Here is a 13,825-nt window from a genome sequence, read left to right as displayed (position 1 = left end):
TCTGAGGATAGATTCTAAAGGCTTATTTGTAGAAAATTACGTATTTCTCATCCTGTAACCTAGAGTGATATTCTTGGGAAACTGCCAATTAGTTCACATAGGAGCGAACACATCCCTGGGCTGAGTTAGCAGATGGTTTTAAATGCTATGCCAACCAGTTTTTGACATATCTGGGCCATGCCCCACAATGCTTATGTTGTTCTCAAAAATGCGTCAGCATGTGCACATTCAGCAAATACTGAGTCCTATTAGGGCCTGGGGGGCTAGACACTGTTCCAGATGCTGGACACGCAGCAGTGAATAAAACTAAGTCCTGGCCTCATGATATTTACGTTCTGTGTCTACAGATATGTGATGGGTTGAGGCTGGGACACAGCAGTTAACAAACCAAACAAACACAAAATATGTCATTTGGTGCTAAGTACAATGAAAATTAAAACAAGGCAGCCTTAGCCAGTGTGGCTCAGTTTGTTGAACATCATCCGCCAAAGCAAAAAGTCGCCAGTTCAATTCCCGGACAGGGCACATGCCTGGGTTGTGGGCCTTGTCCCCATTTGGGGCATGTGTGAGAGGCAGCCCATTGATGTTTCTCCCTCACATCCATGTTTCTCTCCCTCCCTTCCTCTTTCTCTAAAAATAAACAAATAAAATCCTAAAGAAATATATTAAATGTAAAACAAGGCAGGGTCCTGAGTGAATGATGGGGGTAATGCCCGCACTGCCCTCCCTTGGGAATAACTAGATTTTATTTTGTTCTCTTTTGAGAGGTAGAAAATGTCACCCATGTACATACATTGAAGAACGGTGAATTATGTAGCCATATGATATGAATAAAGGGCTTTGTAAAGCTAAAATTAATTCAAATTCCTGTGCTATTTTAATCTTGATAAGTCAAAGTTAAGCAACTTGAAAGCTTTTTTCTTTAAACACAGCCCTTAACTCTTAAAGTCAAGTGCACATCAAATAGTCCTTACAATAATCTTTAATAACCTATGAGGATAATATGCTTTTTTTCTAGATTGCAAACATACACTTGAAAATATCTATTCACTTGAACCAAACTGAGATAGCTTAATCTTCAAAATATATCAAACTTGTCAGTTTGCATATAAAATGAAATACAAGGACATAGAACAAATTATTAACATTAACAAAAATAATACTTATATTCCTAGTACCACTAAAAGTTTATGGGATGCTTTAATATTTATCATGTTATTAGATCCTCAAGAAACCTAGTAAGGTAGGTAATAATATTGTTATTATTATTTATTATTCTATTTTAGGGAAGCGTAAACAGTCTACAACCCTTAAGTAGTTTGCCTATAGCCACATAATTTAGTGGGCACCGGGTCTTTAAATGTCCTGTTCTTTCTACTATCCATAGTGGCCTACTTTGATACTAGATATTATTTTGCCTTACAACACAGTGCGTATTAATTTTTAGGAAAAAATTTGTAGACCTCAAAATTGTCCACACACAAAAGCCACAAGTTGATGCTAGAGATAAGAGCAAAATATTAATATAAAAGCTCCCAATTCTATTAGAGGACAAAGTTCCAAAAAGTGAAAAAAAAGTCAATTTTATCTAGTAAAAATAGACAATACTGTTTTGCTTCTTAAATAAAATACTATAATATTTTATATCAAGGGGAAAAGATAAAATTAACATGTATTTTTTTTTTCAAAAACATCAATGACCTAGAATTCAGGTCATTGGGTTCCAATATACATTGAGTTAAAATTAACTCATTTCACAAGTACCAGCTGTATTTAATACTGTCCAGTGGAAACTATTTTATAAGAGTATTTTACAATGATCTGTAACTAAGAAAAACCTCTCTACCTTATAAGAGACCAGAAGTTTTATCTGACACTTCTGCTCTTTTTACAGCTGGTGATAACAGTTAAACTGTCTACAATAAGGCCTCAAGTTATTTTCCAATCGATCCTTTCATCATCGCTGTGGCCTGAAAAACTTACTGCCACCACCCCCTCCCAGATTTCTTGTATCTGGGTTTTTAATATAGGCCTGCATCCACCTAGAATGCTGCCATTTTCTCAGCGTTTGCATGTCTAAATCCACATGTCTTCATATACCCCTGTGTGCACTCTCTGCCTCTTTTGAAGTCCCCGCACACTTTGTTTCTGTTATTATTCGTCACACTCAAGCTGGTGTTGCAGATTTAGGGGTTCAGGGCTTGAATCTATTCTGTAATATAAAGCCTTGGAGAGCAGGGTATGTGCCCATTGCTCTTTGGATGCTCGTGTGCCTAGCATATAGTAGGTGTTCAATGTATATCTGTTGAATGCATGTTGAATGAATGCCTTTGAGGCATTGCACAATATTGAAGAATGCATGCTATACTTTAAAAAATTGCCTTCACATTTATATAATGCTCTGGCTTTCTTGCTGCTTTGTAAAACACTACTGTCATCAATACATAATTTATTATTTATTAGTTAATTGTTTAATCATCAGTTTATTTCCATTATTTATTATTTATTTATCAATGTATTGATTCATAAACCATATTTAGGGTATGATAACAGGCAATATCTCATTCTATCACCATAACAACCCCTGGGTTAGGAAAGATAGATGTTTTCATTCCCATTTTGCAGAAAACTATAAATTAGAGTCCAAAAGACAAAGCAACTTCTATGAGTACACGGTTAATTTTTCAGAGGTAGGAAACAAGTCTCTCTATGCTCATATTGGACATTAATAAAGTATTGATTTTATGCTATTCTGTTGCTTTGAAAACTGGCAGTCCCTTTAAGTGACTTACATAAACTGCAACCAGAAGTCTGACAACAGGAACAACCCTTTCTGAATCACAGCAGGTAAGAAAGTTTGTACTTTACGTTCCAATGATATGACACTAATTAGCATGAAAGGAATCATACATGAAACAAAAGCCACTGAAAATTTCAAGTTGGAAAAAACTGAATCTTGGTAAAGAATATGAAGAAATTGAACCAGCGAAATATCAAAAATTAAGCAAATTAATGCTTACTGCTTATAAGAACTTCACTCTAACACTAAGAAGAAAGAAGGAGTTGTAAGAGGCACCCCAGTCTAATTGGAAAGTTTTTGTTAAGTTTCTTCTCCCAGGATTTATCATTTCAAAGAGGAGGTTAGCAAATGAACTGAGAAGTGAATCAACTTTGATTATTTTATGCAATTTCTTTATACTCTTGGCTCTTTGTAGCCAACAGTTTCATTATACTTGAAAAGTAAAATTCTTTTAGCCATACTTCATCAATTAATTGTTCAATGAAAGATAATTTCTCTCCTACTGCCTTTTTCCCTTGGTATGAGTTCATTACACCTAATTAAGGTACAAGCCTTGCCATACATGTATATACTCTTTGATATAATTATATACACTTCTGAGGTCAAGTTGAACTTAAGAGGAATCTTAGAGCAAAATTTAAAAAGAAAAGAGAGCTCAGGAGGAGGGACTTTTGAGCATATGCTCTAAAGGTTATGGGAAGAAAAAAGCAATATTTATTACAGTTATGTGCTCAACTTAATTATCTACATTCACCCTCTTTAAGGGAATTTTTAGGAATACTTAACACTCAGTGCAGCCAGCTCTGCGGTACATCCTTATTTACCTTCAGATCCAACACGAACTATCCCCTGAACTCAGGAATGATTCCCCATAACACTCACACACGACAGTAATTTTCACCCACTTAAAACTGCAATGAATTCAGTGCTTTAGAATAACTCAAGGTAAATTTCACACTTATGTCTTATTTAATGTAATGAGCCAGGAGCATGACTTTGGTGAGGATGGTTTATTCATGGAAGTCATGAATAAAAATTATATTTTTCAGATATATCTGGGGATGTAGCTGTGGAGGAGAAAAACCTGCAGATGGCTCTGGCTAGTGACCTTTTTCTCATACTCCATCTCAACTGTCCCCAAACCAGAGCACCGCTGGGATGCAGGCAGGCACCCAAGCCTGAAGCGCAAGGGGGCAGAGATAGGCATCTTGCAAGGTGTGCGGGGCTGACCCAAGAGCTTGACGATTTAAAACTGCGGGTGTGTCCATTTGGCCTCCACAGGGATCTTACTACTAGGATGGCATAAAAACCAGAGGTGAGGTTTTAGAAATGCAGACTTTACATATTTGGTTTTCTTGCTTGGGAATTTTGATTTATTCAACATTAGAACATTACCTGCAATGAAAACTACACTTATGATTGGCAATACTTAGAAAACTTAATGGTCACTCAAAATACCAGAGAATCCTTATCCTTTACTGTTGGAGATAAAAGTTTACCTCAAGAAATTCTTCAGGAAGTTATAAGAGTATGATCAGAGGTTCCTCTCTAAGGGAGCAACAAACTAACACCTCAAGCAATGGTGAAGTGGTGCTTTCTTGTTGTGTTAACACAGATGCCCTTTCCTGATGAAATCCAGGACGTGGTCTCAGTTTTAATGAGTTACAAGTTCATAACTTGAATTTTTCTTGTTTCTTTCAAGGAACTAAACCATTCAATTTCACTTCTACTCTTGTTATCTTGCACAGCACATATTGCTATGAAATGGGAGTCCTTGGATTTTAGGTGGATACCTGCTAATGGCAGGTTAATCTAAGCATATTGACATCCCTAATAATTTTATTTTGGTATTCTCTTTCGTTTAAGATTTAAAAGGACTTTGTAAGTGATTCAATCAAATTTTGTGGCAACCTTCAAAAAAAAGATAAGGAGGAAAAAGTCTAAGCCTCCTACATGTAAGCTCCGTGAGGGCACGGTTTTCACTGTATGAGTAACTTAAGCTCACTAGACATAATAGTATCTTTGACACCCAATAAATATTTACTTATGTTTAAAGATAAAATGTACAATTGTTCTTCCTATTTCATCTTTATTTTTCCCATGTCCTTAAACTAAAAAAGCTCCACTCTTACGGTTCCTTTATATCATTTAGTTATATATATATATATATATCACTAAAAAAATAACCCCCCCCAAAAAACCCAGTAAAACCTATAAGCTTAATAATATACTGCCATTTTCCAGGATATCTATCTATATTTTAAAACAGAAGCCCTGTCTTTATTTACATGGAATAAATGATCTAATTATGTAAGGTGCTTTGGATGGACTTCATCTGTCACATATTTAAGTGCTGAATTAATTCTATTCAGTATCACAGTAATAGTAATAGAAAACTGATATATATATATAAAATATACCGATATTTCCAATTTTGGAATTTTGTGCAATCTGGAAGATTCAGTGGGGATGTATTTGATGGCCAGAAGTGTCTTCTGAAGGCTATATAACCCATGCTATATAATATAGCAGAGAGAAAAAGATGACTGATTTTATTTCAAGTGAAGTCAAGTCTACAGGTAGTAGTAAACAATTTTTTGCTGTTCTTGCCCTAGGATAAACTAATCAGTCAACCCACACTGAGCCAGGAAAAGGTAAAATCTAGTCAGAATAAATGATGTGCTCATGTGCTTAAAAATCATCATGAGTTAAAAATTGATACAATTACTAGATCAGGTAGAAGTTTTAAGCAAGTAATATTTTAGTGATATTAAGGTACCCATAATATCCAATCACTTGCCTCAATTCTGTTATCTGTAAATGAAGATGATAATAACACCAACCTTATCTTGTTATTGTGAAAATTAAATTAATTAATGAATAGATCTGATGTGGCTGTGAGACAGTTTTCCTGATCAGCTCCTTCCTTCCTTCCTTCCTTCCTTCCTTCCTTCCTTCCTTCCTTCCTTCCTTCCTTCCTTCCTTCCTTTCTCTCTCTCTCTCTCTCTTTCTTTCTTTCTCTCTTTCTTTCTTCTGTTTCTCTATCATCTATCTAACTTGTACACTGAAATATTAGCATTTTTGTGGTATTGTCATGGTTATTTGAAATGGGCATGTGGATGCTATGCTCACTGTTCATGCTCTTCCAGTATAATCCTCATTTTCTAATGAATATGTTATAGCCACCATATTAATTAAGAATAAAACTTATAAGAACTGCATCTGAGAGGTTTAAAAGACTAGTAAAAAAAAATAAGAAAGATCAGAAGCTAAGAAAATATGGTGTCTTTTTTTGTGTTTTGTTTTCTTAGTTTTTTTTTTAAGTCATGTGCAACTTTTGATTATTTAGGACTTGATTATTTTGAATCATAAATCACCAAGACCTTCCCTTGCCTCTAGTTATCTTGCTGCCTGCTTTTCAGCCATTTCACTGATATGACCCAACATATGGCTGCCAACATAAGAGGTAACCAGAAAAAATGGAAGAAACTAAAGTGAATCATTTTGTGTTCTCTCTGCTTATAAGTATGGTTCAAGGCTGGAATGGATGAAGGTAAATTTTTGGTGAAAGTTAAATTTAAAGATTATTTCTATTCACACCACTATTTCGTTCTATTACAATAATTAATTGAAATTTCCTTGGACATAATTTAGTGGCTTAGATCTAGGTCTTAGAACTTAAATGCTAGACCTAAAATTTTACAGTTTAGAAGCCTTTATATCTTCATCTGGACTCACTTTGAGGTTAAGTGAATCATGTATATTTTCTGTATTAGTTTTCTAACTTACATAATAAGGAAATAATGTAAAGTTCATTTCTTAAGAGGATATTATAACAACAGAGTTTGTGAAAGACATTAGTGATATATTGTCCCACAAGTACAAATAATTACTCAGTACAATGCCTCAAGTTTATTACAAATGCATTGCGGGTAATCGTGCTGACTTCAGATTCATTCAAAAATGTATTTCTTCCAGACATTGCAAGGGCTTTGTGCTGTAATGTAAATTCTTAACAGTTTACTTCCCTAGCTTATCATCTCTATTTTAAGAATTACAGTGTAATTCTTCTTCCTTTTTTCATCATATCTCCTGAACACAGAGTACCTAATTCTATGTTATGCTAATGATCCAAGAAAAATTTTAAGACTCAGAAGCATGGTTCATGACTTACTGAGAGTTACTAAAATCAAAACCTTTTTTCATCAGGTGTTCTACATATAAATGTGTTATGGATATCTATAACCCTATAAACAGCCAATAAGCCTCTGCAATATGAAACAGGAGACAGTCAATAAGGCAACAGAACAACAAGTCACATGACATCCACATGCTTAATATATCTAAAATGAAAAGCCTTCTTACCTAGCATGCAAACACATTTGACAGCCTGTTCGGGGCTTTCAAAGAAGAGATCGCCACACCTCTGAAAGAAAAAAAAAAACAAACATCATTATTTTAAGATTTCATACCAGGATTTCCAAGATAACATGTTCATGCATGCTGACATTACCCTGACTTTTTTTCTACTCTTCATGTTTTCCTGGGTTATCTGAGTCTAGGAACTCAGGTCACGACCAGAGATTTCCCTGGTAGTAGAATACTTGAGAGGTACATTTGGACAGATTTTCCCCTCATGCCTCATGTTCCTGCCTAGAAGTGATTTTGTGTGCTCCTACGAGGAGTCATGGCCAGAGATGCACTCGGTGTCTAACGGTTCCTGTTTCACTGGAAGATGTGTATTCTATTCAACCTAATAATATGGGGTTAATCCTTCTTAAAATTGGTCCTTATATAGCTCCAAAATTATTCTAAACTACCTACTCTGCAATCAAGCACAGATATTATAAAGCACAAAGTTGGTAGCCTATGCTTAACTCTCTGAACTTGGGGTAGAAAGCAAATAAGAAAATGATGAAAAAGTGATACTTATAAGTGCTTCTCCTGCACCCAGGACTCATGAAAATACAATTTTCTTGTCTATGTCTTAGTTTTAACTTGCTTATTAAAAGTTTTGTATAAGGCAAACTCCAGAGATACATCAGTTATTTAAGAATAGGCTACATTTATATATGTGACTGACAAATGGTTAGTATATGAATATATTTAAAAATCCTCCAAATAAATAAGGAAATAACAAATAGAAAAAGATAAAAGACGTGAACTAGTAATTTGTGGAAGTAGAAACCTGAATGGTCAAGAAACCCAGAATATATTCAATCACTAAGAGTAATGACTAGGAACCAGCAAATTAAAGATAAAATGAGGTCTATTTTGAACTCATCGTTGTGGCAAAACTTAGAAATTTGGAAATAACAAGTGTTAAAATAAATATACAGCAATGAATACTTTCACACATATCGTAGTTACAATATGAAATGATAGGACAATTTTGGAGAAAAATTCACAAAATTTTATTAGGTTTCTACTTACTAATTACTAGATTTCAATGTAAGTTGGAATGTGCATACCCCATAACATAGTAAATCATGTAAGCTAATAACCAGAAAAATTTTCACACACAACTTTAATGTCTAGCTACAAAATAGATAAATAATAGGTTATTCATACAGTGGAATACCACATGGTGGTTGAAAGGAATGAATCAGGACTACAAATACTGTAAAGATATATGTACATCTATGTGTATAATAAGGCATACATAAATATTCAAATCATTTAATGTTCAAATCTTATAAATTATATGTTAAAATCATATAAAACATAGCTAATATTTAAATCACATAAAATAAAATGTTAAGCAAAAAGCTATCTTCATTTTTTATCCTGTTGAAAATATCTAAACATAGTGCATATTTTTTATGGATAAATTAATTTACAGAAACAACATAAAAACAGGCAATGAAGAGTGAACATCAAATGGAAGGAGAGGGAAGATATACAGAGTAATAAGTGCTGAAGGGCATTCAGGGGTCATCAGCTGTTTCTACAGAGTAGTTATCCCTCATCCATGAGTTTCAAGACCCCCACAGGATACCTGAAACCATACGTAGTACTGAACCCAATATACGAGTATATTCTGGTTTTTTTCTACACATACTTACCTCTGATAAGTTTAATTTATAAATTAGGCACAGTAAGATGAAAAATAACTAATAAAATAGAACTATTATAACAATATACTCTAGTAAAGGTTATATGAATGTGTTCTCTTTATCTCTGTCTCAGCAAACTAGCATGAATTTCTTTTTCCTTCTTCACAGTTTCACAGAAAGAAGATTCATTTTTATGGTATATCTTAGCAACCTCATACAGTATTTTTTCTTTCCCTAAGTAGAAAATCTTCACCTTTTTACTTAAAGAAAGCACTTTATGGCTACTCTTCGGCATATCTGAATTGCCAGCATCATTGCTCTTGCAATTCAGGGCCATGATTAAGTAAAATAAGGGTTAGTTGAACACAAGCATGAGATACCACAACAGCCATCTAATCATCAAGATGGCTACTAAGTAACTGACTGATGCGGAGTGTATAAAGCATGAGCATCTTGGACAACAGGATGATTCACATCCCTGGCAAGAAGGTACAAGTTTTCATCATGCTTACTCAGAACGACAGGCAATTTAAAACTTATGAATATTTAGACTTCCAGTCAAGATGGCATCATAGGCAGGCATGGCTCATTTCTTTGCACAATCACATCAAAAGTACAACTAAAACATAGAAAAACCACCACTCAGAACCATCAGAAACTGAGGTAAATAGAAATCTGACAACTACTAAATTAAAGAAACCACATCCATCCAGACTGGTAGCAGTGGCACATATATGGAATGGACTGGTCTCACACCTACGTGTGGTAGATAAAAATTCAGGAGAGATATCTCGGGAGTGATGAGTCCTAACCCCACACCAGGCTCCACAACCTAGGGTTCCAGGGCCATGAAGATAAGTCCCCACAACTCCTGGCTGCAAAAACCAGCAGGTATTGAGTCGGTGAATGAAACTGCTGGAGCCCCAAGCAGTTCCTTTTAAAGAACACACACATGGACTCACCTGCTCAGACTCACTTCCTCTGAGCTCCAGCACCAAGGTAGGAGCTTAAAAGGCATCAGTGGCATACTGGGAAAAACTGAAGTGTCTAGCATTAAGGCAAGCAGAGGTCATTGTCCCTTTTCTAAATAGTTCCCCCAACAGAGCCACAGAGCTGGCCAGCTGGTGCCATATCTGAGGCTCCATCAACCCAGCTAACACTGCTTTACCTGCCGTGGACATCCCCAGAGACTCTACCCCACCCAACTTAAGGGCCCACCCAACCTGCTTTTCCATATGAATGGCTGGTCTTGGCTCATGCTTCACAACTTCTAAAATCCTATCAAACAAGCAACAGCTGACTTCAGTGAGCCCCAGGCCCAGCACCTGCAGTAGCCAGCTTAGATTCACAGTTTGACTTTGCCCGGAAATCTCCAAGCCCAGCACAAGTAGCAGCCATCTCAGATTGCTTTGTACCTCAGCAGGCTAACCCCAGGCAAAACATAGATGGGGGTTGAACTTGGCCTGCACCACCTGAGAAACCCCAGGGCCAGAGCACCCAGTGGACAGCTACAGATCACATCTGAGCAATACCACCCTGCCCCTGCACAGTTGATCCTCCACGGAGGGCAGAGGATTGTAGTAAGTGGTCACAGCTGATCCTTGCAGCTGACTGGCTTGGGTAAAGCCATCCCATTGATCTGCCCACAGCAACCAAGGCTCAACTGCAAGAGGAGGGTACCCACGCAAAAGGCACAACTTGAGTTTCCAGCTTGGTTGATAGGGGAGGCTGCGCCACTGAACCCTACAGGACACCTACTACATTAGGCCATACTACCAAGACACGGAGTCAAAGCAACTCTAATACATAAAAACAAACACAGGGAGGCTGACAAAACAAGGGACAAAGAGCATGGCCTAAATAAAAGAACAAATCAAAACTCCAGAAAAAAATCTAAACAAAATGGAAATAAGCAATCTATCCGATGCAGAGTTCAAAACACCGGTTATAGGGATGCTCAAGGAACTTAGTGAGGACCTCAGCAGCATAAAAAAGACAGTCAGAAATGAAGGATACTCTAATTGAAATACAGAACAATTTACAGGGAAACAAGAGTAGAATGAAATAAGCCAAGAATCAAATCAATGACTTGGAAAATAAGGAAGCAGAAAACAACCAATCAGAGGCAGAAGAAGGAATAAAGAATCCCCCCCCCCCCCAAAAAAAATGAGGATAGTGTAAGCAGCCTCCGGGACAACTTCAAGATGTCTAACATTCACACCATACGAGTGTTAGAAGGAGTAGAGAAAGAGCAAAAAAATGGAAATATATTTGAAAAAGTAATGAAAGAAAACTTTCCTGATTTGGTGAAGGAAATAGACATGCAAGTCCAGGAAGCACAGAGAGTCCCAAACAAGATGGATGCAAAGAGGCCCACTCCAAGACACATCATAACTAAAATGCCAAAGGTTTAAAGATAAACAGAGAATCTTAAAAGCAGCAAGAGAAAAGAAGTGAGTTTCCTACAGGGGAGTTCCCATAAGACTGTCAGCTGATTTCTCAAAAGAAACTTTGCAGGCTAGAAGGGAATAGCAAGAAATATTCAAAGTCATGAAAAGTAAGGACCTACAGCCAAGGTTTCTCTACCCAACAAAGCTATCATTTTGAATCAAAGGGCAGATAAAGAGCTTCCCAGACAAGAAAAACTAAAGGAGTTCATCATCACCAAACCATTATTATATGAAACGTTAAAGGGACTTATTTAAGAAAAAGAAGATCAAAACTATGAACAATAAAATGGCAAAAATACATATCTATTAACAATTGAATGAAAAAAACCCCAACTAAACAAACAAGAAGAACAGAGACAGGATCATGGATATGGAGAGCATTTTGATGGTTGCCAGATGGGAGGGAAGTGTAGGGGAAGGGGTGAAGAGGTGAGGGGGTTAAGAAGTACAAATAGGTAGTTACAGAATAGCCATGGGGATGTAAAGTACAGTATATGAAATGGAGTAGCCAAAGAACTCATATGCATGACCCACAGACATGAAAAATGGTGGGGGGATTGCCTCAGGGAGGGGGGATGCTAGGTGGAGGGGGGCAAAGGAGAAAAAACCAGGACAACTGTAATAGCACAATTAATAAAATATAATTAAAAATAAAACTTATAAATTGTTTATTTCTAGAATATTCCATTTAATATTTTTAGACCATGGTTGATGGTGGGTAAGTGAAAGCACAGAAAGCAAAATTGTGGTAGGGTAGGGTAAGGGAAGAACTACTGAAATGGTTTGTTCCTTAAATTATTCTCTAAACTGTGGTCTACGCTTGAAATATTTAATAATAAGAAAGAATTGCTCCCACTGACAACACTGTGAATATAAAAATGACCCTTTGCAAACTGTTTCTTGGCACCTGTATCTGTCTTCCCTGGGCTTACAGAGGTCACTGAATACCAGGCTAGACTTATTCTTACTACTTACTCTCTAGGAAGACTGAGGACATGCTTCTTTACCCATTTTCCTCTTTCACTGTTTATAACTTGTTCAGTGTCACTCCCGGCAATTTTTGTTGTAGTATTTTCAACCCGTGGTTGGAAATCCACTTATGCTCAGGGCAGACTTGAGTTATATGCAGATTTTCAAGTGGGTGCGGCATTACCACCCCTAACCCCCACTTAGCCAAGGGTCAACTGTATCTACACTTCATATATTATAAGACAAAGTAATTTCTGTGAGAATACAATTTCTGGATATGAGACTCGACGTTCTTCACCCATAACTAAGAAAAATCCTCTGGTACAAAGAGGGGCAGGTGGAGAGAGTAAAAGTGACTCAACTACATTCAAATAAACCCATTTTCTGGAATGACCTACATTGTGCACAAAAAGGTGGGGAATTGGCTCTAGGCCATGAAAAGGGAGCAAACTGCTTGGGTGAGTCATCAGAAGGGAGTGCAGGAGAGGAAGAATGGGTGAGCCCAAAGGTGGCAAGAGGGTATTAAATACTAAACAAAGAGTATTGCGAGCTTTTGCCCCATTACTCTGCTGATCTAAGTATCAAGTGATATTTATCATGCCATTTAATCTCTTCATGCTTCATTTCTTTGTAAGTAACACGGGATGCTACTGTATGCCACAAAGTCAGCTCAGTAAGCAAATGTGAGGATTAATGACATGGAGTCTGCTTTGACTGTTGGTCCTCGTTCTATTTGCTTTGGCAGAAGTTAAACCCTTTCAAATCGCTAGCATCCATTTCCTGCATTACCTGCTTTTTACAGTAGTGTTTTATGACCTGGGAGAATTAATAACTCTTTTTAAATGAAATATCAGAGATTTCTAAAATGTTTTCAGCTTCTTGGCAAAACCAAGTGCTAACTAGCAAGTTCTATCAATTCATATTCTGGGCCCAATAAGGGAAAAACTCCGGAGTGGTCCCTTGCCCTTTGTTAACGACAAAGCCCACACATGTGCTAGGACTGAAGAGCTTTCCTTCTTTCAGTTGCAGGGACTTGCAGCAAAAGATGGTTGGAGGCTGCATAACTTCCCACAGCTCCCCAAAACCCAAGGGAGGCCTTGTTTGTGTATGTCCCTCAAGAGGCAGATGGGTGTGGGTGGGGGTGATGCCACGGGGGTCTTGCTCTCTTTCCTGGACACAAACAAAACCAGGGGAAGTTTCTGAAACTCCCATGAAACATGCATTTCTTAACAGTCATGTCTCCAGGGTTCACTGACCACGCAAACGAATGGCCAAGCAGCAAGGCAGGCGTGGTCGTCCTCCTGGTGGCCCTGAGGCAGTCCCCTCCCTGTCTTCATTTCTCTGGCTGCCTGGGAAATGTCCGAGGCACTTTTAACTAGCTCGTCAATTGCCCTGCTTTGTAAAGTTACCTAATAATGGTGACAGGTTTTAAAGCAATACCCAGAAGGGAAGCTGATTGTTCCATGAATTGGAAAAAAAAATCCTATTTTTTTCCAGTGTTTTTCTCATTGATACTAGTGTTTAAGGGACCTTTCCTGCCAAGTGTCAGC

General features: G+C 37.1%; 1 protein-coding gene across 1 annotated transcript in view; it reads right to left on the bottom strand.

The window, feature by feature from the left end:
* PDE7B (phosphodiesterase 7B) overlaps window positions 1-13,825 on the bottom strand; it is a 289,994-nt gene that overhangs the window by 187,225 nt on the left and 88,944 nt on the right. Inside the window, exon 2 of the mRNA XM_054570006.1 lies at window positions 7,166-7,226. Coding sequence (XP_054425981.1) covers window positions 7,166-7,226 — 61 coding nt within the window. The remainder of the gene's footprint in view (window positions 1-7,165; window positions 7,227-13,825) is intronic.

Source organism: Pteronotus mesoamericanus, unplaced genomic scaffold, assembly GCF_021234165.1.
Source record: "Pteronotus mesoamericanus isolate MK-2021 breed Mesoamerican mustached bat unplaced genomic scaffold, CSHL_Meso_final contig_20, whole genome shotgun sequence".
In the NCBI taxonomy this organism is placed as follows: Eukaryota; Metazoa; Chordata; class Mammalia; order Chiroptera; family Mormoopidae; genus Pteronotus; species Pteronotus mesoamericanus.
Note: the sequence above shows the minus strand (reverse complement) of the source record. Positions and strands in the feature narration are given on the sequence as shown.